The sequence below is a fragment of the Oculina patagonica genome, chromosome 11 (assembly GCF_052425735.1).
Source record: "Oculina patagonica isolate OP01 chromosome 11, crgOcupat, whole genome shotgun sequence".
In the NCBI taxonomy this organism is placed as follows: domain Eukaryota; kingdom Metazoa; phylum Cnidaria; class Anthozoa; order Scleractinia; family Oculinidae; genus Oculina; species Oculina patagonica.
Genome location: NC_135768.1, coordinates 1,467,266 through 1,493,595, shown reverse-complemented (window position 1 = coordinate 1,493,595; position 26,330 = coordinate 1,467,266). Strand labels below are relative to the sequence as shown.

Sequence of the window (26,330 nt, the reverse complement as noted above, 5' to 3'; positions counted from 1 at the left end):
GAGAAAGAGCCGTGCAACAATTAACAGCTTTTTAGTGCACGTCAAGTCCGTAGGACGAAGAACTACAATATTCAGGTTAGAAGGGGGTATGATACTACAAGTAAGGGAATTATTATTTCCAGATCAAAACTGAGGGCGTCAGATGTCAATATTTCTATCTGCCGGACACAACTGATGGCTTTCCACAAGTTGCTCGGCAACTTTTCATATTTCGAGCAACTTTTTCCCCTTCGAGCAACTTTTTTCCTCTCGAGCAACTGGTTGTATTTTGAGCAATTTCCCGACCGAAGATCTCCGAAGATTATCCGAGTGTCGTTCAAAGAATATACGAACATTTCCGAAGATTTACGAGGTTTGCCGAAGATTTTCGAGGAACACTGAAGACGTTTCAACTTTTGGCTTATACTGCATTTAATTACAAAACTCGTCAGCAAACATGACGTCATCCATATCTTCACGATTTTTCTCAGTTAAAGAAATCCTTGTTATTTAACAAATTTCCCCCTAAATATGTTATTTAGATATTTCTTTTGCTGTAAAATTGCATAAAACTGCTTAGAAATGTTACCCTCAAAGGAAAATAAGCATATATTTAAAGAATTTTTTTGATTAGAAGGAGCGTTTTGGATTTTGGGGGGCAACTTTCGAGCAAATTTTATTAATCAGAAGCAACTTTTTTGGATTTTTGGAGTAACGGTTGAGCAACTTTTTGAAAAATTTAGAGCAACTTTTTGGGAAATCTCGAGCAACTTGTGGAAAGCCCTACTTGAAGCAAAAGAGGATGAAAATTCTTTGAATTTTTTATTAGACCACGTGTAGGGGTGGTTAAGCCAGCATGTAAACTCTGCCGAGGGGAAGGTGAGACAGTTAGCCTTTTGATAACTAGAAAAGACTAGGCTTGTACCGAAAGTGCTCGTAAAAAAAGCATTAAATGCTAAAAGAAGCGCTCGTTTTTTGCCAAAAAAGTGCTAAAATAATGCTAATTTTTTTAAAAAGTGCTCGTGGGTTACATAATAATGCTCACTTTTTTCCGATTTTTTTAAACATAGAATATTACATTTTTCAGATTTTCAGTTAGATTTTTCAACAATAAAATATAACGATCAATGTTTGATGTCAGAGTACGCTCTCGAGCTATCTCTGCCTTGGCTGGCTGACTTCCATTGTTCCTTGATGACAATGTGGATGACGTCATCTTGGAAGGAGTGTGATGGACTGGGTTTCTAGAAGGCAATCACTGACGTATCAAACCGATCAAACCTATTCCCCAGGCCTCCTCGGCTCATTTGACTAAAATGAGGGCATAATGCATCTTTGGACGCCATAAATGAAGTCAGATTGTGCTTTTTAACACAAAATTATACAAATAATCAGTCGAAAATCCAAAATAATGCTAGCAGTGCTTTTTTGGATAAAATGTAAAAAAAAAATGCTTGCGAAGCCACTGAATAATGCCAAAAAAAGTGCTAGCACTTTCGGTACAAGCCTAGAAAAGACTTAGATAGTGTTCCCTTCTCCCTCCCCAAAGGTCTCTTGGTTCCCTGTTGTGTCTGGCGGGGTAGTAGAAAGGCATTTTTTTTGTCGTAGTCTACGGATCATGATCACATGATGTGGTCCAACATCTACATTTTCAAGGCGATAATTTTCCGTTCTTACATTCAAACGCAATTTTAAAAGTTCTAAATTGCAAGGAATGATTATAAAGAAGACTCGAATGACGAGAATGAAAGAACACAGTGACTTTTCGCGTCTTCAGTATCCGGGGGGGGGGGGTTACTTCCTATAATGGCCTATACGGGGAGGCTCCGCCAAAAAGGGGTACCTTTTTCAGGCTTCAGGTATATAAAAGGGTAGGGATTTCACAACTTAAGGTATACGAAAGGGTATAGAAATCTGTCATTTAAAGGTTTTTGAAAGGGCCTTCAATTAAAATATTTCGAACAGATGTAATTCATGGCTGTATTATTTAATTTCAATTTATTAAGCGCTACTTCAAAACGACAAGAAAACGTCATGTTTTAAGTCTATACCATGACTTTCAGGTATATAAAAGGAATACCTTTTTCATTAAAAGGTATACGAAAGGGGTACAATTTCTGGCAAAATGGTATATAAAAGGGTAAGGGGTAAGAGCTCGGGGCGGAGCCTCCCCGTATAAAACTTTTTTGGGTACCACCCGGTTTCAACCAGATGTATCGTTTATTAAATGAATAGTCTCCTCTAGAACAATTTTTTATCTTCTCAGTGCTTTGATATTTTATTCATTTTTATTGGACAATTCTTGTTATCAGGCTATCCTGTTTAAGTAGTAAATTTAGTTTGTTAATTGTGCTAGACTGACTAAGATTTTAGAGATCAACAAGCTTAATTATTTTCCATGCGCATTAACTTTGATGTGGCCTCAACATTTTCAAGTCACAGTGTTACATTTTCATATCAATCCAGCAGTATACTGCTACAATTAATTTTTATTATTTTATCAGTACAGTAAACCCGCAAGTAAGAACCTAAGTTTTAAGAACCTGTTAGGCTAAAATTTGCCAGTTTGACACCCTCAATATAAGAACCTCTTCAGCCTAAAATTTAGAAACAGGTTCTTATTTTCTAAAATCGATTAATCAACATTCTGGATCCTCTTTGGAGGCACCAAGGAGCCTTATTACTCCAGATGCCAATGTCGAAAATCATGAAAAATAATTATTGATACAATCACATAAATATAAATAAAATGGTATGCAAATTTCATATAAGGAAGAGGCCTAATGCCACTAAATATTCTGTTAACAATAAGAACCTATCAAGCCCTCAATAGCCTAAATTTGTGCTAATTACCATTGGGAAAATGCAGGTTCTTACTCGCGGGTTTTTACTGTATAAGTCATTTGACTTATGAGAGTTGCTAAGAGCCAAAGCTTTATTTGATAATTTCGCCTAGCTAGCTGCAGTTTTGTTGCTGTAATTTACTAAAGATCAGGATTTTACACTTTCCGTTCGAACCGCTTGTTGTCCTATTTCTCGCTAGCCTGTTCCAGGCGTTCTGTTAATTGGAAAGCCGCGCGAAAAACGGCGAGGGAAAAATTAGGGAAGGGGTGTGGGGCGAGAGAGCCACACCCACACCACTCCCCCACACCCCACATTTTTCGCTCGCCGTTCAGTTCGCGCTGTTCCCCAACTAACCGAACGCCTGCAACAGGCTAATGTCTCGCTGTCCTCTTGGTTAATTCGTATTTGAAAGGCGCGGACCGTTTAGCAGGCTTTAACCGTCACATTTTGTGCGAACTTTTTTGCCGTAGAAAATATTATCAATTTCGGTAACATATGCAAGGGACGACTTGTGTGACGAGAGCATGCGCACTCAAACATTAGTACAGCAGAACAGCACAATGGGTTTTCAATCTCCTCCTAGAACATGCGCGTTTCGATGCTGTATGCTGACCTGAAGGATCACGGACTCTAGGAACGAAGTTGAGTCGGTTGTCTGCGTTGAACATGTGCGTACAGGCCGTTAATTGTTCGCGGGTTCGCTTCGCTTCGTTCGCGGGTTCGCTTTGTTCGCGGCGTTCGCTTCGCTCGCCAAAACTCGCGCCTTCGGCACTCACGGGATCGTGCCTTCGGCGCTCGAAGAGAGATTCACGTTGCACCCGAATAGAGAACCTGCTCGCAGACTAGTCTATAAATTGCTTCTGTTGCTGGCTCCAAAAATACATCTGTCGCTACGTTGAGAGCTGCTTTGTCGCTGGGTTTAAAGCAACCAGTTATTTTAATTCTTACTGAGTTTGGTGTCGGCCTAAAAAGGACTCAAGCGAGCGAAACCAATTAAAAGATTACAAACAGTCAGCCATTTCCAGTGAATTCTGAACCCTCTACTAATAGGGGACACCTACCTAAACAGAATAACAAAAACTAAGAATAATTAAAAACTGGTCCATTTACAAATTACATAAAATAAGTAAACATTACATGACTGAAGGTAAATCAAAATTGCCATCCTGGTGGAATTTTGAATCTTTTTATCATTTTTGTTTGATTTTCGTTGATGTTTCTTTGCTTTTTCTTTTTCTTCTGCAAGAAAATAAAGCAGGTTTATAGCAAACTGCAGGCCATACGATATATCCTTTTAATCGATTTGCCAATGTTACCGGGCACTTCTGGAATATTTAACAATTATTATGTTTTTTTTTTAACAATTATTGTGTTTTTATATCTATCTTCATATATTTCCATTGTGGATATTGTCTGGAACAGGGTCGCAAATTCAGTTTTTTTTTCTCTGGAACAGGTCCAGAGTCTCAGAGCCTCAGCGGCACACCCCCGTAGTAACTTTTAGGGAGTACCCCACCCCCCCCCCCCCCCCCCCGGGAGTCTTGACACGCACGTTTCGTCTCCGCCAAGGTAATATACATGGTAATATACTGCTTTAAATTAAATTTTTAGTTAGTTGGACGAAAATATTTTTTAGCTAGTATTTTTATGCTCCATATCGCGTTTTCATTAAATGAATGGCCGATCGATTCATAGATTGTGCTCAGTGTCGAGCATTTGTCCGTTAATGGTGCTTCTATATCATGTGTCTGAACTGAACATTTATTTTCTTGCCAGTTGCACAGATGTTCGTTTACGCTGTCCTTGTCTCTGGTTTTACGCTTCTTTTGGATCCCCACCTTGGTTTTATTCTGAAGTTTTGCTTTGATCTTCTTTGGAACGTTGATTTCGTTCCAAGTGTGCAACAGAACTGCGATGCTACATTCTTCAGGAACGTTTACAGCCAAGTTCTTGACTCCATTCGCAAGGTGCTCCCCAGGGTTTTGATTTTCCACAGAATCAGGATCCAGGCGTTCTTCAGCAAACAGAGCCGCTGATCCCATCACTGCTTCCGTCCTGTTCTTGGTTAGGGCTCGAGGAATGTTCGGGGCGGCGGGAGTACTGCCAAGACGTCTCGCCCCAGAGATCTGTTCTCTTACACCCCTGTCGAGGTTTGCAGTGACTGCTTCAGCTACTCCGACTCCTGCAGCAGCATCGGGACCAAGTATCTGCTTCAATCTAACATTCTTTCCCTTTCCTGAAACGAACATCAAGCTCTCAGCAGTTTGGCCAAGAAATGATCCTACTCCTGCCCCGATGTATGCACCTCCATATGCCGCAGTGACTATTATTGCAATTGGTGTAAATAACCCAGCAGTGCCAACACATGCGGCAATGCCCGCTAATGTCACTCCCAGTGACAGCACCATCCCGCTTATATAAAACCTGTAGGCTCTTTTTTGACTTTCAGAGAAGCATTCCGGCTTGAAGATCGCCTTCCAGCGTTTTAGTGACAGCCAGCCAGCGTCGTAGTCAGCCCTGTTGTGGTAACATGCTCTCTTTTCATCATCGAGTAGAATTTCGTGTGCCATAATAATCTCAATCGCAATCTCGTCATCGCCAAAATTTTTATCAGGGTGCCATCGCCGTATTTCTCTTCGGAACCCATTCTTAATGGCTTTAATTTGCTCTTCCTTTGGCATCTTGCGAACTTGGTCCATGTCTAAACCCAAAATGGCGTACAGGTTTCGTGTTCCGTTGGTACTTTTCAGTTCGGATTTGTCTTTTTGTAATTTTAGAAGGCATCCTGTTTTCTCTTCTGGGAAATCTTCCAGCTTTCCTTCAACGACATCAAGTGACTCGGTTATCTTGAGTAATTTGTCTTCAACTGACTCAGTGGGTCGAAGAATTCTTTTTGGCCGCTTATCTTCAAATTTAGCGACGAGCTTGAACCGGTTGAATTCGCTATCAGTGCGATAAAGATACTTCTCGTTTGGTTTGATTGTTCTTGACTCTATGTGAAACCAACAAGCAAAATCCCACCATGGGTAAAGGTAGAGAGTGACATGAGCATCCCTTGATTTGTTTACGATTAGCAAATATTTATTCCTTTCTTCATCCATATTCACATCCTACAAAAACGAAAAATAGTTTTGAGAATACCACTGCGGTAACGACAAGCAAGGAAGTACGTTTGTGTTAATGGCGCATTTTAGGCAGCCTGAATTTCAGCCGGAGACGGCTTTTCCCCTTCCCTCCACTCCCCTGAAGCCTTTTACCCTACCCCCACCCTTCGCGCTGTCTACTCCTCACCATTCTCTCTTGGTGGTGGTATCGGCCGAGCGGAGGTCTGAGATGTAACCGTGACCAAAAACGAAAAAATAAGACTTAACAATTTTTTAAAAGCCGTCTTTTTTTCTCCTTTCCTTATGTGTCTCGTGTATATCAAGTGTTGGATATTTTTTGTGTTTTGTGTACGTGGTTTACACTTCTGCATTTACCATCCATAAAACTAAAATGTACCTTCCGTTGAAGATCACAGGGTGTTAAAAAACAAAAAAAACAAAAAACAAAACAAACAAACAAAGGTACTAAAAAGAAATCATGACTCCCCCCTCCCCCCTTCAAAATCATCATACCACCCTCTAGACTTGCCTACAACATATACAAGTCGAGCTCACAGAGCGGGAAGCGCGAGCAAACCGGAAACGAGAAGCGAACGACTTTTAGAGTGCCACCACCAAACTATCATATGTCGGTTAAGAAGTGCTAAGCGATCCTGAAAAGTTTTATTGATCTCAAATCTAACGGTTGGTTTACGCTGAAACAAAATATAGTAGGCATAGTAGATTTCGAAGCTGAGTTCGTGACACCACGACAACTTCCGGTCATGCGTGACGCTTGTTCGTGGCGGGAAATTTGTCACACGTGATGTGGGATTACGATCGATCACACAAAGCCAAAATATTTTTTAGAATCGCTTGGCATCGAATACTCTCATTAGGTTCCGTTTGAATGAGGCTTTCTGCGGGAATTTGGTGAGTATTTCTGACTGCCGGGCATTTAGCGCATTTGAGACCGTGCCCGGCAGTCTGATCACAAATCTTTTGTGTGGAGAAACAAGCGATTTCTGTTCATGGTATGTACAAGCTCGGAAAATTCGTTCACTACAAAACCAAAATACTTTTTAGAATCGCCTGGCATTTCTAAACAAAGATCGAATATCTCATTAGTTTTGAATGAGGCTTTCTGCGGAAATTTGGTGAGTATTTATTTCTGAATGCCGAGCTGAGCCCAAATTTTTCAAGTGTCGAGAAAACAGCGATTTTACGGTACATGTATGCCCAAGTTCAGATATTTCGTCAAATAGAAAACCAGCATGGCTTTTGGAATCGCTCAACAGTTCTAAAAACACATCTCATGCTATCAAGAAGTTTAAAAGAACCTTTCAGTGGAAATTCTGTAAAATGTTTTGGCTGTCGGGCATTTAGTCCATTTAAAGCCCGGGCCAAACGAGGATGAGAGTTGATGAGAGTTGATGAGAGTTGACTCTCATGAGAGTTTTCGTCAACTCTTTATATCGACTATCATCAACTCGGGCCAAACGAGAACGAGAGTCCGTCAAACTCTCATCGACTCTCACGAAGAATTTTAGCAAGTTCAAAGTCGATGAGAGCGCATGAGAGTCGATAAGAGTGCATGAGAGTTCCATGCCAAACGAGAGTGAGAGTTTGAACTCTCATCAGTGTGTCTCATCAACTCTAATCCTCGTTTGGCCCGGGCTTAAGACCGTGCCCGGCTACCGGGCATATACCTTAAGGTTACTATTGTTAGCGGCTACTAATTTTAGCGATTTTAGCGAGTTGGGCAAAAATCGCTAAATTAAGGTGGCTCGACCCAGTTTTTTTCTAGCGATACCTATCAACTTTGAAACCCTCATTCTTAAAGGGATTAATGTCAATAAGATATCCACTATATCACATGGATTACACATAGACTGAACTGCAATATGATATAATTTTTGGGAGATCGGAATGAATATCACGTGACAATGACGTCACACAGGTTTTTGCTCTGAATCGAATTTTAGCCCGTAACCGCATTTTCTCTCGAGATCCTCCACGCTACGTATACCTTGGGTGTTTGCCTTCAGCTCTGCTGAGTTTCATCGAAATCTACAAGAGGAATTTTGAAATATCTTGGAATTTCTCTTTAGATGGTATAATTTATTTATGCGTAAAATATAGACAAGACTTCATATTTCGGAAGGTGGCCAAGCGTTGTCATTTCACGCGTGGTGCACAGGAATTCGATGTTGTGTTCAACTCGAAACAATAGGAAATCCAAGAGCACAAAATTATTCAAAACTACGAGATCGCTTCAATATTTACTTAATTTTGCGTTTATGTTAGACAACCTTAGAAGTTTTCAATGAGCATGAAATTCAGGGATTGTTTAGTGTACTGATCAATTGCCACCCTGAAAAATTTTGGAGAAAATTCATCGACGAGTTTTGAAATAATCGCTTTTTTGCGAAAGTAGGCGTAAAATTGGTAAATAGAGCTAAACATTGAGCTTCACTATGATTCATATATATTCCATATTTTTCGAAATCGCACAAGTCTACCTACATTTTACGGGTTGGATATCGGATATGGGACATTTTTAAAAGGATTGAGGACTAAAGCCTCTCATTAAATATCAAAAAAGAAGCAAATTTCTTTATATGAAGTCTTGTCTATATTTTACGCATAAATTATACCATCTAAAAAGAAATTCCAAGATATTTCAAAATTCCTCTTGTAGATTTCGATGAAACTCAGCAGAGCTGAAGGCAAACACCCAAGGTATACGTAGCGTGGAGGATCTCGAGAGAAAATGCGGTTACGGGCTAAAATTCGATTCAGAGCAAAAACCTGTGTGACGTCATTGTCACGTGATATTCATTCCGATCTCCCAAACATTTATATCATATTGTATTTCAGTCCATGTGTAATCCATGTGATATAGTAGAAATGTCATTTACATTAATCCCTTTAAGTATGAGGGTTTCAAAGTTGATAGGTATCGCTAGAAAAAAACTGGGTCGAGCCACCTTAAGTACTCGCTAAAATTTGTCTCGGTCAAATTTAATACTCGTTGAATTAAACTCCCCCCTTTCCACCCCAAAGGAAAACAAAATTAAACGTAGTCAACTTGAAAAATTCTTTAGAAAATTAATGCCGGAAAATTTGTTTTTTCTGGCAAATGGCAATGCAAATGTTCGTTCAATTTCAAGTGAGTTCGTCCTTTTACTGTACATTTATTTCCATCTTAGCTAGTATAATCACTATTTTTTTAAAAAAAAATTCGGAAAATCGCTAAATTAAATAGTCGCTAAATCTTGCTCGGCTCAGAAAAAAAATCGCTAAAATTAGTAGCCGCTAAAAATAGTAACCTTAAGGAAGCCACAGCGTTTTAAAAAGCTAAAATTGATATCTTCGTTGAAGTTGCTACTGATGTTTGTCGACTTTAAAAGCGCAAGCCAGAGCTTAATTGAGCCAAATGTAAAATTCAGTCTTTCAGTTTTAATTTCTATTGCGTTTTGCTGGTGTGAATTATTATAAATCTTTTTGTCTCTCTTCAGCTATGTCACGTGAACTTGCGAACATAAATGGCTATTTTCGTGTTTACAAGGTTTATCAGTGGCTAAACTTTGCTTCTTGACAGATTACGCAAGTTTCCTGGGAACGTTTCCAATATGAGCAACAATGTTTTAGGCTTAGGTATAATTGAAGAATGTTTAAACACAACAAACTTACTTTAACCTGGTCTGATGAGATTTTTCTTTGGCAAAACAGTTAACTTCAGTACGCACCAGGTTTTTAAAAGTGAAGTACATTGCGTGGGCACAGTGATCAGAAGCAAACCTTGTGATGTGTGTGGCAAGATACACCTGTAGCGAATAAGCCTTTATATCAAAGGGAAGTAAATTTCTCCTCTTGACCCTCTTCAGTTTCCTAGAATTTTGACCCCTTCTGTCAATCAAAGTCTCTTCGAGCAACCTCATGTCTTCTTTTAAAATAGCGATCTTGTAAGCGTACGTGATCTAGCGCCGTCATGGGATATATATCTGTCTGCAGAGTGTCTGGGCATGATCATGCGGGTACGATTTGTGAAGATCGCATGACAGCGCTGGATTTGCGCTGGATCACGTACAACCTCGTTCCCAGGGTCTCTCTCTCCCCACGGGGATAGAGAGACCCTGGGAACCAGGTTGGATCACGTACGCTTACAAGATCGCTAAGAAGACTCAGGCCTGAAGAAGACTCTAAGAAGATATACATGAGATTACGTGACGCGAAACAACGCAGTGCGGGTGGCAGGGGAAAACGTGTTTAAATTACATTTAATGCATAAATAAATTAGAATGGAGTGCGTGAGCGCAATTGACTTCCATCCGTATACCTCATAGAATACCATAAAGTAAAAACTATATCACATAATTTTCTGGCTCATATCACATGCTTGAAAAACGAAAAAAAAATCTATTTCACACTAAACAGAGAGCAGAGTGTTCGTAAAATGAGTGATTTGAAGTTTGGCCAAGGGGGTAACTAACAGATCAAAAAACACGGCTATCAGCTCTTTTTAAATAAACGTTACCTGTGTAGTTTGCGTGAAGCATTCATAACAGTTGCAATATAAAACATTGCATGAATGACCTAATGGTCTTTATTTATAAATAGCTTTGTGTCAAAACTTTGTGTCCTGTGCCTCGACACGCTCTTGCTGGGTTTTGCAATTTTCGATTCGATTTTAAAATAGCCTGATTTTTTTTAGCGGAGCGGGACGGCTGTACACGGGCTATTTTAAAAAATAAACTCACTTCACTTAAATGACACACGAAAAATAATTAATTTCTCGTTAAATAAAGAGAGGAATACTGTCCAGAAAATTACAATAGAGGCTCCTGGTCGAACATAATTTCATTTACACGAGTCACATAATGTTTTTAAATGTTTTTTGAAAAAGCTGTTTTAACACGACGGCTTAAAATGAATTGTATCCATTACACTTGTGCATTAATCATGCATAAAATTGGAATCTACCTTCCGGATGCGCTGAAGATCACTGCGCGTAGACCACAGACTTGAATAGTTTTTACCGCTTTTATTCCTGCTAAACCTACGGAATAGAAAAAAATAATATCGATTATGACTAAATTTGCAGATATTATGCTTTAAAATCACTATCACAACTGACTTGTCGTAAACTTTGCTTCTTGACAGATTTATGCCAGTTTCCTGGGAACGTAGTCATCGTTTACACGGACGCGGTTATTAATCAACACGGTTTCATGACCTCAAAACCGCATCGAAACGACACGGTTTCGAAGTGTTTACCGTTTTCCAAGTGTTTTCGAACGTGATTGTATATGGCAAGCGCTGCACTCTGTGCGAGGTTCGTCATGTTTACTCTTCGCGATCCAGTCAATTTGTGGCAAAACACTTGACCGTTTTCAAATCGATGCGGTTTTGCCGTTTACACGACCAATGAAACCGTATCGTTTTGAAAACGCTCCACTTTTGAAAGCGTTTCAAAACGAAAGGCGTAACCGTATCGAAAGCGATGCGGTTACAAATGAAACCGCGTCCGTGTAAATTATAGGTTTAGGTAAAATGTTTAAACACAACAAACCTACTTTAACCTGGTCTGATGAGATTTCCCTTTGTCAAAGTAAACCTCAGTACGCACCAGGTTTTTAAAAGTCTTAAAAGTGAAGGGTATTGCGCATGCGTGGGCACAGTGATCAGAAGCAAAACTTGTGATGTGTGTGGCATGGGGTGTGGCAAGCAATATAGCGAATAAGCGTATAAACATCCGCAGTTTCTCTTGCTCTAAAGACGATTCTCATTGGTTGATTCGTTATCACGTGACCTTGCATAAATTTTACTGTAGCCCGATCGGGAAACATTTCCATCAAATGTATCCTGATCGGGATACAATAGGCCTAATCAAATTTTTCGACGCCATCTTGACGAGTAGGCAAAGTGGGTAGAAATTACAGTGTTTGTATGGGAATCCAACGGCAACTATCTTCGGCTACAAAAACTGAATTCTGGGCAACTTATGAATTGCAAAAGTTAAGATGCTTGGCAAAAGTTTTTTATTCACCAAGTTTGAAGGTTGTCGCTGGGCTAGAAAGCGTTCAGTAACGTTTTTAATTTTTCCATACATTTGTCTCTAATTTTTTTCCCGCGAACCGCGTCAATCATGCGGAAAAAATATAGACAAATGTATGGGAAATTAAAAACTTAAGTGAACGCTTTCTAGCCCAGCTACATCCTTCAAACTCGGCAAATAAAAACTTCTGCCAAGTATCTTAACTTTACCATTCATAAGTTGTCCAGAATTCAATTTTTGTAGAAGATATTTGCCGTCGGATTCCCATACAAACACAAACACTGTAATTCTACTCGTCAAGATGGCGTCGAAAAATAAAAGCGTGTGATCAAGACGTGACTAAGGCCGGTGGCGTGATTATGGTGTGATGTTTTTGAAGCTCACTGCCAGGAAATTTGTCGCTAGTTCTTCGAAAGTCCGTAAAACACAGTGGAACAGTTTGAGGCTAAAACCGGCGCTTTCTACTTTTCATTCGAAACACGAAGTCAAAAAACTTTTAGAGCAGAAAGGGACCGTTCATTTTTTATGGGGTAGGGGGGGCTGGCGGGATTTGATAGATAGTCACTGTTATATATAATGGCCCCCCCTTCTTCATCGAAAATTTTTACCTTGCCCCCCCTCGAAATCCAATTTTTTTTCGATGACCCCCCCCCCCCCCCTAAAGAAAAAGAAAAACCAATAATGAACTGAAATTAAAATATATCAAGCCTTGTGACTAAAGAATGTATCAGTGTGCAAAAATCACATCCCCAAATAGCTGGCATTGCCTCAACTGTTTATTGTGGATGCTGAATTTTCAGAACCTCATGAATGTCATTTTGGGCATTCTGGCAAGATTTTTTTACTCTCACAGAAGCCTCTTTACAACACTTAAAAGTATAATTATTTTTAGTGACCCCCTCTTACAGACCGTATTTTTTTGGCTGGCCCCCCCCTTTGAAGCCAAATTTTTTTGGATGGCCCCCCCTCAAATCCCACCAGCCCCCCTACCTCATAAAAAATGAACCGTCCCAAAGATTTCGAAGATACCTGGAAAGTAAGTCGGTTCTTTGCTTTCTTTTGTACGTATTTTGCGATGTATTTGTCGTACATTTGCAGTGTTTTATAGAAGAAATATTTAAAGTCGTGTTCAGGCGTGCTGTTGTTAACGCTAATTTGTTCGTTCGTTTGTTTAATTTGTTCATCCTTGGGATATATAACAAAGCACTTTAATAATGTCTGTTCCCTCGGGAAACAGTTAATTTTGTTTTCCCTCAGTGCAGTAGCCTGCGAGCTGGCACACGGAAATACACGCGCAGGCCACACGCGCGAGTGGCGAAGCCGCGAAAACGAGTCGCCGAGCAAAACAGCAAAGCCCCCCAAACGTCTCCGTGTGACTGCTTGTGCATGTATCCAATGTATCGCCTTTCTTCTTTACGGTTTCTATCATCCCAATTCACCATTCTACAGTTTGAATTCCCAAACAAACGGCTGAAGAAAAAAAACACCTGAAACTTGGGGCAGTTTTGACAATTTGTTCTCCTCGGATGCTTCTGGTAATCATTTTCAAGTTATTGCAAATCTTTTGTTTCTGTTTATCAACGGTGTACCAGTTGAAGGTTGTTATTTGGTTTATTGCTTAAATAAACTCTCGTGACATAACCGTGACAAAAAGTTACCACAAATACTTATCACATGCACAGCGCCGGTTCAACCTTGGAGCAGACCCTGGGAACGAGGTTGGCGTGGGTTCTCAAAGTCCACATAATATCCTGAATGTTCCCTTTCTTCACTTTGAAAAACTTGGCGCGGTACTGCCATCATTTTAGTAAACTGCGCAAATATTTAAATACCTGTCGAAACTTATCTCATAATCTGAAGTTTCCTTTGCCGGGCAAAGAAAAATGTTATCAGATCAGCTGAAGGTAGGCTGTCGTGTTGGAACATTTTTCTAGCCAAGTCTTCACCAGTGGTCCTCATCGGTAGGTATATCCGACCAGACCTCAATTATATATATATGTATATCTGTAGATTGAGAAACGAATCATAGCAATTAAAACCCTGCAAACACGAATAGTGTGAGATGTTTTATATCTGTTGTCAACTTTTCTTTCAAGAGCTTTCTCGACACACATTATTTTTCTTTATTCAACTCAGTTTTCGATGTAGATTATCCCTGTACTTTAGTTCGCAGTAAGGGAATGTCCTTGTCACAGGAACTAGCTCTTCTCACCTGTTTGTGTGTGTATTTATGCTTTGTAAATAGGTACCAATAGATTGTAATTCGGGAAGCGCCTCGCATGGGTACTCACGTCCCGTTCGCGCTCTCCCCTTTGGGAAATACTATTTCCGTTGTTCTTTAATTTTGTATTTTTTAGTTATGTTTATATTTATTACACGGGGAAGCTTAGACTACAGCAAGGAACATCAGTGGCTTCCTGGTTTCAATGCTAGCGATACGTTTGTGCTATACTCGATACAAAAGTTTTACCACTTTTCTTGTGAAATGACTAGATTAGCTGATCAAACGAGTGTAACAAACTCAAAAGAAAAATCTCCAGACACGAAGATAAACGGTTTATATCCGAGTAAATATGTTACGTCAGACTTAATATTGACGATAATTCTGTGAAATAAGGGAAAACCCCTTCTAGTGCCCTGCCCCACACTCTGTTAGTCGATTGTCTGATTGTGCACGTTCGGTCACGCCATTTAGGCAATCTTGCCACCACTTTCCTGTGAAAGCAGCCGGATGTTTTTTTTTCTGCTGTTTAAGATAATCTTACAGCAAACAAATTGGCAATGTTTGCTAAAATAGAGAGTGTGGAAGATATTTTATGTCTGTTGTCGTATGACGAAGCTAAGGTTACATACGGTACAATGGAACACCAGTGGCTTATTGAGCAGTCCATGACAGCAATACGTTTCAGCTATGCTCAATGTGCAAGTTATGCCACCGGACTGGGTATTAGAAGCAACGTTTCTTCAGGTCATAGCGATTTAAAGCCTCTTTGAAAAGCCTGGATATGAGCCAGAACATTCTGTGATGTAGTTTTTTGACAGAAGGGGTCAAAATTCTAGGTAACTGAAGAGGGGAAATTTAATTCCCTTTGATATTATACACTTAATGTCTGGTCCTCGGGAAACAGTTAGTTTTGTTTTTCCTCGAGAAGTCTCGGGAAACATCGAGACTCGAGGGAAAACAAAACGAACTGTTTCCCGAGAGAACAGACATTAAGTGCTTTGTTATACATCCCAAGGATGAACAAATTAAAACGAACAAATTAGCAGCACGCCTGAGCACGACTTTATTTCTTCTATAAAACACTGCAAATGTACGACAAATACATCGCAAAATACGTACAAAAGAAAACAAAGAACCGACTTACTTTCCAGGTATTTTCGAAATCTTTCTGCTCTAAAAGTTTTTTGACTTCGTGTTTCGAATGAAAAGTAGAAAGCGCCGGTTTTAGCCTCAAACTGTTCCACTGTGTTTCACGGACTTACGAAGAACTAGCAACTAATTTACTGGAATCGCCGAGAAGTGAGCTTCAAAAACTGACTCGTCCCCAGTCGTCTTTTGAGTCCGTCTTGAGTCGACTGCTATCTGCTATCATCCTTCGCGTCTTGCAATTTTCGCATAAGAGACGACTGGGGACGAGTCAGCTTCAAAAACACCACGCCACAATCACGCCACCGGCATTAAATTGATCACGTTCAGATCCCGATCGGGCCGGATAGATTTAATTTATGCAAGGTCACGTGATTACGAATCAGCCAATGAGAATCTTCTTTAGAGCAAGAGAAACTGTAGCCTGGGGCGATCGTGTTTCACTCCTCCTCACGTGGGGCCGGGAGGAGTGAAACACGATCGCCCCCAGAACGACTGCGTGGGAGGCTAGAGAAACTGCGGATGTTTTCGCTTATTCGCTATCTTGCCACACACACATGAAATCACAAGTTTTGCTTCTGATCATTGTGCCCACGCAATACGCTTCACTTTTAAAAACCTGGTGAGTGCTGAAGTTTACTTTGTCAAAGGAAAATCTCATCAAACCAGGTTAGAGTAGGTTTGTTGTGTTTAAACATTCTTCAATTATACCTAAGCCTAAAACATTGTTGCTTATATCGGAAACGTTCCCAGGAAACTGGCACATCCTTTTGGCAATATGTCAAGAAGCAAAGTTTACGACAAGTCAGTTGTGATAGCGATTTTAAAGCATAATATCTGCGAATTTAGTCATAATCGATATTATTTCTTATGTCTATTCCGTAGGTTTAGCAGGAATAAGAGCGGTAAAAACTATTCAAGTCTGTGGTCTGCACGCAGTGATCTTCAGCGGACCCGGAAGGTACATCTCAGTTATATGCATGATTAATGCAGAAGTGTAATGGAAACAATTCTTTAAGCCACTGATAAACCGTGTTAACACGAAAATAACCATTTATGTTCGTAAGTTCACGTGACATTGCTGAAGAGAGACCAACAAGATTGATAATAATGCACACCAGCAAAACATGGTTTAAACCAGGTTTAATATAACAAACTGAAAATAAGCAACAGAAATTAAAACTGAAAGACTGAATTTTACATTAGGCTCAGTTAAGCTCTGGCTTGCGCTTTTAAAGTCGACAAACATCAGTAGCAACCTCAACGAAGAAATCAATTTAAGCCGTGTTAAACAGCTTTTTTAATAGCTTTAAAAACATTATGTGACTCGTGTAAATGAAATTATGTTCGACCAGGAGCCTTTATTGTAATTTTCTGGATATTCCCCTCTTTATTTAGCGAGAAATGAATTATTTTTTGTGTGTTATTTAGGTGTAGTAAGTTTATTTTTAAAATAGCCTGTGTAAAGCCGTCCCGCTCCGCTAAAAAAAAAAAAATAAAAAATAAAAATCGAATCGAAAATTGCAAACCCAGCAAGAACGTGTCGACGCACGGGACACGTCAAACAAAGTTTTGACACAAAGCTATTTATAAATAAAGAGCATGAGGTCATTTATGCAATGTTTATTGCAACTGTTATGAGTGGTTCACGCAAACTACATAGGTAACTTCTTTTCAAAAACAGCTGATAGCCGTGTTTTTCGATCTGTTGTCCCCTTGGCCAAACTTCAAATCACGCATTTTACGAACACTCTGCTCTCTGTTCTGTCTGTTTAGTGTGAAATAGATATTTTTTTCGTTTTTCAAGCATGTGACTCAGCCTGGATATGAGCCAGAAAATTCTGTGATATAGTTTTTTACCTCATGGTATGCTATATATGAGGTATACGGATGGAAGTCAATTGCGCTCACGCACTTCATTCTAATTAATTTATGCATTAAATGTAAATTAAACACGTTTTCCCCTGAAACCCGTACTGCGTTGTTTCGCGTCACGTAATCTCATGTTTATCCGCTTTTCATCTTTTTTTAGGCGAGTATAAACACAAAGTTCTCGGGCGCATCTTTCTCGCAATTTTTATTTTGCCGCTCAAAATTAACGCTTGTTGTTGCCACAAGGCTCAGAGGAGTCAAATTTGTCCGCACTTCAAAATATACCGTGCAAAGCGATCTTCTTACCCGGGGGGTGACTCGCATATGAAAGTGACGGGGATGCTCGTCGTCTCGCTGAGGGTGTAAATTTCGGATTTTTGGTCTCGCTTAGGGTTTTGCGGGCAAAACGCCAATATTCTTAGCTATAATGGTCTCGTTTAGGGTTACACACGAAGAAATATACAAATATAAATTCTATTCTTAGTTTTTTTGGTACCTTTCAGGGGTCAACAAAAGGTTGAGCCACACCCAGATTGGTCTCTTTTAGGGGTTCTTTTTAAAATTTCCGACGAGCATCCCCGTTCGTTTCTTATAGGAGTCCCCCCCCCCCCCGGGTCTTCTTAGCGATCTTGTAAGCGTACGTGATCCAACGCCGTCATGCAATCTTCACAAGTCGTGCAGGTATGACATCCGCTGACAGCGGATGACCTTCTAAGAATCTGAAGAGGGGAAATTTCCCTCCGAAATAAAAGCTTATTCGCTATCTTGCAATACACATCACAAGTTATGCTTCTGATCACTGTGCCCACGCAATACGCTTCACTTTTAAAAACCTGGTGCCTGCTGACGAAATTCATTTTATAATCTGAAGTATACTTTGACAAAGAAAAATATCATCAGGTTAAGGTTAAGGTAGGCTGTTGTGTTTTCTTCAATTATAACTAAACCTAATAAAACATTGCTGCCTATATAGGAAACTTTCCCGGAAACTGGCATAAGTCGATCCGCGACTTTTTAGCAATCTGACAAGATCGGAAGCATGGCTCCGATCGGCGCTAGGTTTTACTCAAGTCAGATGTGATAGTGGCTTTAAAGCTTAATTAAAGCTTAGTTTTAATTTTTTCAAATATTGTAGACCATTGTAATGCGCAGGTGAAAATCGCTAATTGATACTTGCACAATATTAGGTTATTAATTATTACTATTAACATCTGCGAATTTAGTCACAGTCTATTTCGCATGTCTATTCCATAGATTTAGCAGGAATAGGAGCAGTTAAAACTATTCAAGTCTGTGGTCTACACCCAGTGATCTTCAGCGGAATGTACATTTTAGTTATATGCATGATAAATGAAGAAGTGTGAACCGTGTCAACACGAAAATATCCAACACTTGAATGATACATGAGTCACATAATGTTTAAAAGCAGTTTAGTTAAACACGGCTTAAAATTATTTTGTCCTGTTTTTTCGACTATTTTGCTTGTTTACAAGCAGAAGTAGGAGATTAGGAGTGATGTGGGCAAAATTTGGAACATTCTTGTCTACTCTCAAGGGACTTTTTTAATTTCTCAAGGGACTGTTTTAATTTCTCAAGGGAGTTCTTTCCGCTTAGTGGGCGATGAAAGGGTCTCTTATTATTATTGCGTCAACACTTCCGATCTCGTGTTAAAGACGTGACTTGTCACATATTCCGCTGTAGGTGATGAAAGGGTCTCTCATTAGTATTGCGTCAACAATTGCGATCTCGTGTTAAAAACGTGACTTGTCACATGTATAAACGTTATATAACAGTTATTTTTATGCGTGAGTATCTCAAATGAGATATGACACAACTAATCGAGAATGTGAGTGGTTCAGTGTTTCACAGTCTAAAGCGTTGTACTAGTACAAGCGTCTCACTCACTGAAGCCGGGCGCTAATATTTAACCTAAAATGATTAAGAACGGAAATTATCTTTTCTTTCACAAACTATTCGTCGAATACACTCCCTTTGTTCGTCTTTAAATGTTTTGTGAACAAAACTCTTGAGAGATTTTCTAAAACCTAGAACTCGCTTTCTACTTCATTCCGCTCAACCTGCGCTCAACACCCGCCATGATAACAATTGTTTTTGTCTACGTGCGATATTTTTGGACCGGAAATTAGACTTGAACTCCATTAGCCGCTATGGGTGATGAAAGGGTATCTCATTAGTATTGCGTCAACACTTGCTATCTCGTGTTAAAAACGTGACTTGTCACATGTATAAACGTTATATAACAATTATTTTTATGCGTGAGTATCTCAAATCCGATATGACACAACTAAGGATTTGTTTTCGCGACAATCGATTGCGTTAGTCACGCTTAACACGAGTGAATAATCATTTATTCGCGTTCTCAATTCAAGGGATTTCTTTTCGGTGTGGGTGAACAATGCGTCAGTCAACACTTGAAGGCAACGTATAAGTCGCGCTAATATTTAACCTAAAGGATTTGTTTTCGCGACAATCGATTGCGTTAGTCACGCTAAACACGAGTAAATAATCATTCGCGTTCTCAATTCAAGGGATTTCTTTTCGGTGTGGGTGAACAAAGCGTCAGCCAACACTTGAAGGCAATGTATAAGTATTTCACAGACTAAAGCGACGCTAATATGTAACCAAGAACGTAAGAACGCAAGTTTGGACTGGTACAAGCGTCTAACACACTAAAGGAGCGCTAATATTTAACCTAAAACGATTAAGAATGCAAATTTGTACTTTTACAAGTCTTTCACATTCGCGACAATCGATTGCGTTAGTCTCGCTAAACACGAGTAAATAATCATTTATTCGCGTTCTTCTTACACCGAGGATGAGGCAACATGCTTGTCCCAACTTTCAAGAAATCCTTTTCAGCGATAATATTTATTTATTTTAAAATTCCGCCGTAGCACGGAAAAATGAATGTTTCGCACATTTTATCGGGCAAAAGACGAGAAAAATACGCATAAGACTCACATTACGAGCTGATCGGATGGTTTTTAAAATTTGATTTCTGCAAAGGCTGATTTTGTGTAAGGCTCAGGTCAGTCATTTAAAGGTCGTAGTTTTCGTCACTGGCACGATCGTCTGGCGTCTTTGGTGGTGTGATGTAATACTCTTCGACACCACTGGTGATAGATCACGCTCTTACCGAATCCCATCGGAAGCACCGCCAAATCATCTTTTCTTTCACAAACTATTCGTCGAATACACTCCCTTTGTTCGTCTTTAAATGTTTTGTGAACAAAACTCTTGAGAGATTTTCTAAAACCTAGAAGAACTCGCTTTCTACTTCATTCCGCTCAACCTGCGCTCAACACCCGCCATGATAACAATTGTTTTTGTCTACGTGCGATATTTTTGGACCGGAAATTAGACTTGAACTCCATTAGCCGCTGTGGGTGATGAAAGGGTATCTCATTAGTATTGCGTCAACACTTGCTATCTCGTGTTAAAAACGTGACTTGTCACATGTATAAACGTTATATAACAATTATTTTTATGCGTGAGTATCTCAAATCAGATATTTTCGCGACAATCGATTGCGTTAGTCACGCTTAACACGAGTGAATAATCATTTATTCGCGTTCTCAATTCAAGGGATTTCTTTTCGGTGTGGGTGAACAATGCGTCAGTCAACACTTGAAGGCAACGTATAAGTCGCGCTAATATTTAACCTAAAGGATTTGTTTTCGCGACAATCGATTGCGTTAGTCACGCTAAACACGAGTAAATAATCATTCGCGTTCTCAATTCAAGGGATTTCTTTTCGGTGTGGGTGAACAAAGCGTCAGCCAACACTTGAAGGCAATGTATAAGTCTTTCACAGACTAAAGCGACGCTAATATGTAACCAAGAACGTAAGAACGCAAGTTTGGACTGGTACAAGCGTCTAACACACTAAAGGAGCGCTAATATTTAACCTAAAACGATTAAGAACGCAAATTTGTACTTTTACAAGTCTTTCACATTCGCGACAATCGATTGCGTTAGTCTCGCTAAACACGAGTAAATAATCATTTATTCGCGTTCTCAATTCTAGGGATTTCTTTTCGGTGTGGGCCGGGGGTGTGGGTATATATGAAGAATGTATTGAACCGCTGAACTGTTTGTTTGCTTTAGTAGGCCGGAATAAGCGTATACGCGACACGAGTACTACAGTATATTCAATGTGTTTTCGATTGGGTTTTCTTTGGGTCCTTAATTTGCGGTTGAGTTTTGTAAACAGCGCGTTGTTGACTTCTAGGTTTCAGTTTTAATTTAGAATGTGATGTGGAAGTGTAAAGTATTCAGGTAAGCTAAGTTATTTTCAAGACTTCCACTCCTAAACAACATGAAAAGCGTCTTTCACCCTTTAGCAAAACACTACTCCATACCACAATTGACAGCCAACAGATAGACCATAGCAAAATAGTCGTAGTCTCATAGAGACCTTTGATTTTTTTTCGTTTTTGGTCACGGTTACACACCCCAGACCTCCGCTCGGCCGACACCACCACCAAAGCGCAAGAAGGGAATGGTGAGGAATAGAAAGCGCGAAGGAGTAGGGTTAAAGGCTTCAGGGGAGTGGAGGGAAGAGGAGTAGCCGTCTCCGGCTGAAATTCAGGCTGCCTAAAATGCGCCATTAACACAAACGTACTTCCTACCAACCAGAAGTTGTTGCTTGCCGCTACCGCAGCGGTATTCTCAAAACTATTTTTCGTTTTTGTAGGATATGAATTTGGATGAAGAAAGGAATAAATCAATTTTAAAAAATGCAAGTATAACTATTTTTGTTTTCTTTTACAGGAACTGCAACAGATATGCCGGACCAAGGAAGGTATAAATCATTGTTAATAGTAAACGAATCAAGCGATGCACAAGTCACCCTTTACCTTTATCGAAGATGGGATTTTCTTTGTTGGATTTCCCTCGAGTCAAAAATAATCAAACCACACGAGAAGTATCTTCATCGCAGCGATAAGCGATTCAAGTACGAGGTCGTCGCTAGATTTGAAGACAGCCGATCAAAAAGGACTCTCCTTGGACCTAAAGAGTGGGTTGAAGACAAATTGCTCAAGATAACCGAGTCACTTGATGTCATTGAAGGAAAGCTGGAAGATTTCCCAAAAGAGAAAACAGGATGCCTTCTAAAATTACAAAGAGACAAATCTGAACTGAAAAGTACCAACGGAACACGAAACCTGTACGCCATTTTGGGTTTAGACATGGACCAAGTTCGCAAGATGCCAAAAGAAGAGCAAATTAAAGCCATTAAGAAGGGTTTCCGAAGAGAAATACAGCGATGGCATCCTGATAAAAATTTTGGCGATGATGAGAATGCGAAGGAGATTATCATGGCACAAGAAATTCTACTCGATGGAGAAAAAAGAGCATGTTACCACAACAGGGCTGACTACGACAAAGGCTGGCTGTCACTAAAACGCTGGAAGGCGATCTTCAAGCCGGAATGCTTCTCTGAAGGTCAAAAAAGAGACTACAGGATTCGGATGAGCATGTTGGCGCTGTCAACGGGAATGACATTAGTAGGCATTGCGGCATGTGTTCTCTCAGGTGGGATTTATACACCAATAGCGATAGCATATGGTGCAGTAATCGGAGCTGGAGTAGGATCAGTTCTTCGCCAACTTGGAACTGCGCATGCTGAGAGTTGGATTTCCGTTTCAGGCGAGGGAAAGAATGTCAGATTGAAGCAGATACTTGGTCCCGCAGAATTTGGAGCTGCCGCTGTTGCTGCAGGAGTCGGAGAAGCTGAAGCAGTCTCTGCAAACCTCGAGAGGAGTGTTAGAGAACAGGTCACTGGGGCGAGACGTCTTGACAATACTCCCGCCTCCCGAAACATTCCTCGAGCGCTGACAGAGAGCGGAACGGAAGCAGTAATGGGGACGATAGCTCAGTTTGCCGAGGAGCGCCTGGATCCTGATTCTGTGGAAAATCGAAATTCTGGGGAGCACCTTGCAAATGGAGTCAAGAACGAGGATGTAAACGTTCCTGAAGAATGTAATGTGGCAGTTGTGTCGCATATATGGAACGAAATCAGCGTTCCAAGAAAGGTAAAAGCAAAAATTAAGAACCGCAAGCAAAAGAGTTCGTCGAGCGAGGATAAAACTAAGGTGGGGATCCACAAGAAGCGTCAAACCAGCGGAAAGGACAGCGTAAACGAACATCTAAACAACTGGCAACAAAATAAATGTTCAGTTCAGACACATGATATAGAAGCACCATTAACGGACGAATGCTGGACACTGAGCACAATCTATGAATCGATCGGCCATTCATTTAATGAAAATGCGAAAAGGAGCATAAAAATACTAGTTGAAAAATATTTTCGTCCAACTAACTAAAAATTTAATTTAAAGCAGTATAGAGCTATTTTCGATTTGAGTGTCGTAAAACCAAAACCAAAGTAATCACTCTGGCTAATCACTGAAGACATAGACAATCCAGTGAACCAATCAAAACTCAAAGTAAATACATGTAGCCGGCACGAAACGCGGGAAAACGCGGGCGAGCGAGTCAGGATTGGTTTTGGTCTTACTTCTGATTGGTTGAGAAAGTGGCGCGAGTTTGTTTAACCAATCACCAAGCATAGTAATGCAAAACCAAAGCAAATGCGAATTACTTTCGACACTCAAGTGAAAATCGCTCTATTACCATGCATATTACCTTGGCGGAAACGAAACATGCGTGTCAGACTAACCACGAAATTAAAAAGGTTAAAGCAATCAGAAAAAAATCAAACAAATAAACAAGACTTTAGAAGGTCAGGTTTAAATAAAGCATAATAAAGTAAATTTGCACCTTTACGTGCATTAGATAAAAATTTTTAGTATAATTTCCAGAAGTGAATTCAATTCTGATTGGTCGAGAAGCTCGGGCTATGATGCAATATTCACCGCGCTAGACGGTGAATATTGCATCTCAAGGTTTGAAGCCATGCCACGTTTGCCATCCAGGCCAGTGAACATGGCGGCATTTGCTGAATTAAAATTTCTCTCATTTAAAAGTAATCACTTCAAGTCCTGGATGTTTAAAACATTGGGAATTTTGCAGATTAACTACCAAGGCTTTTGGACCGAAAATATTTTCAAGACATGGTTTTCAAGGCATTAGAATTGATTGTAAACATGGTGGTTTTGGAGATCGCACGCGACCACGTACTCAGTCAGATCGACTGGCAAAGCATTATAATTTAGTTCTCTTCTCACCGGAGCTAGTAATTTCGAGAGGATTCACACAATTGTTCAGAAGTCACCAACAATTTAACAAAGGTACCAGCTATCTATATTTTTCGTAGTGTTTGTTTTGTTCCGTTTTATTGCTAAAACTTGAGTGTAAATTATGATTTCAATCGAAAAATTATACTGGTTAACACGTATGCAAGCGAGCACTTGTGTTTGTTGTTTTTGTGTTTTCTATTGTTATTTTGCAGTTTTTATATTCACCTCTGAAAATTATACTAAAACAATTATTCGCCTTAGGCTCAGTGATTATTGTTAATTATAATATATAACTGAGGTCTGGTCGCACTGGTGAAGACTTGGCTAGAAAAATGTTCAAACACAACAGCCTACCTGCAGCTGATCTGATGATATTTTTCTTTGCCAAAGGAAACTTCAGATGATTATGAGATAAGTTTCGACAGGGTTTTAAATAATTGCACAGTTTACTAAAAAAAAGTAAGTTCATCGAAAATCAAATGCCATTCCCGAACAAAATACAAAAAACGGAAACCTTACCCTAACAAATCCCTCTAAATCAAATGCCATTCCCGTACAAAATACATTTAAAATCAAGTGCCATTCCCGTAGAAAAAGAAACAAATTAACTCGGTTAGACCTGTTTTTTAGGGCGGTAGGTAATTTTTGATATTAGAAAACTGACTCAAAGCGCCTGATATTATTTACAGCAGTAATAAACAGAAACAAAAGATTTACAATAACTTGAAAATAATTACCAGAAGCATTCGAGGAGAATAAATTGGCAAAACTAGCCCAAGTTTCAGGTGTTTTTTTCTTCAGCCGTTCGTTTGGGAATTCGAACTGTAGAATGGTGAATTGGGATGATAGTAACCGTAAAGAAGAAAGGCGATACATCACAAGCAGTCACACGGAGACGTTTGGGGCGGTTTTGTGGCCTGCGCGTGTATTTCCGTGTCCCAGCTCCCCGGGGGATACTCCCTATAGGGGAGGCTCCGCCCGAAAGGGGTACCTTTTTCAGGCTTCAGGTATATAAAAGGGTAGGGATTTCACGAGTTTAAGTATAAGAAAGGGTATGAAAATTTGTCATTTAGCTATTTAAAAGGGCCTTTAATTAAAATAATTGGAATAGATGCAATTTATGGCTGTATTATTTCAGTTCATTAAGCGCTTCATAAAAATGACAAGAAAACGTCCTATTTTAAGTCCACATCATGTCTCTTAGGTATATGGAAGGAGTACCTTTTTTCAGTTTAAGGTATACGAAAGGGGTACAATTTCTGTCAAAAATGGTATATAAAAGGGTAAGGGGTTAGAACTTGCGCCGGAGCCTTCCCATATAAATTTTTTTTAGTATCCCCCACGGGGGGGGGGGGGGGGGGGGCAGCTCGCAGGCTACTTGATCAATCCTCGCTTTTCTGACGCTGATCAGTCACAAGACAGGGACATACACAGTTTACTCAAAGGAAATTCTTGGTTTTCATGTTACATCATAAAATTCTGAAATCAAAATTCACTAGGCCTGCTAAATTTTCGTTGTCATTAGGCGAAAGATAAACTAAAAATATATATTTTTGCAAATTTCCAGATCGATAGTGTCATTCGTTTTTAAAACAGAGCATTTTGAATATTTGAGTTCTCCGTCGTATGTGACATCAAGCTGAGTGCCGTGACAAAGCTGTTTTGTTTGAAAAAAAGCCTTTCCTTTCCATTTTGAGCAGATTGAACATTTCAGATATAATAAGTGGTGTTTATGTGAAAGTGTACTAAGGATAGCCGCTGTTGTTATCAGAATTGAGTTCCAGATGGTTTCTCTGACATCACGGTGGCCATATTTGTGTCCCTCGGAAGGACACAGTTATGGCATCTCCATACTAAGCTTTATAAATCTGCGTGGAAAGGTTCGGAAAATAACT

General features: G+C 39.8%; 2 protein-coding genes across 4 annotated transcripts; one reads left to right on the top strand and one right to left on the bottom strand.

Moving 5' to 3' along the window:
* Nucleotides 1-4,364: 4,364 nt before the first annotated feature.
* LOC144630458 (uncharacterized) lies at nucleotides 4,365-11,099 on the bottom strand. Its single transcript, XM_078488818.1, has 2 exons — nucleotides 10,893-11,099; nucleotides 4,365-5,933 (listed from the first exon to the last, which is right to left on the bottom strand). The coding sequence occupies exon 2, from the start codon at nucleotides 5,922-5,924 to the stop codon at nucleotides 4,431-4,433; it is 1,494 nt and encodes a 497-aa protein (XP_078344944.1). The 5' UTR covers nucleotides 5,925-5,933; nucleotides 10,893-11,099; the 3' UTR covers nucleotides 4,365-4,430.
* Nucleotides 11,100-15,849: 4,750 nt separating this feature from the next.
* On the top strand, nucleotides 15,850-25,208 carry LOC144631155 (uncharacterized). 3 transcript variants are annotated; one of them, XM_078489540.1, is made up of 3 exons: nucleotides 15,850-15,959; nucleotides 16,223-16,298; nucleotides 22,004-25,208. In XM_078489540.1, exon 3 carries the CDS (start codon nucleotides 22,018-22,020, stop codon nucleotides 23,557-23,559), a length of 1,542 nt encoding a protein of 513 aa, XP_078345666.1. In that variant the 5' UTR covers nucleotides 15,850-15,959; nucleotides 16,223-16,298; nucleotides 22,004-22,017; the 3' UTR covers nucleotides 23,560-25,208. The 3 variants fall into 3 exon arrangements, with proteins under 3 accessions (XP_078345666.1, XP_078345665.1, XP_078345668.1); XM_078489539.1 differs by having other exon boundaries at nucleotides 15,850-16,006; XM_078489542.1 differs by lacking the exons at nucleotides 15,850-15,959; nucleotides 16,223-16,298 and adding an exon at nucleotides 18,224-18,667 and having other exon boundaries at nucleotides 21,644-25,208.
* The last annotated feature ends 1,122 nt before the right edge of the window (nucleotides 25,209-26,330 follow it).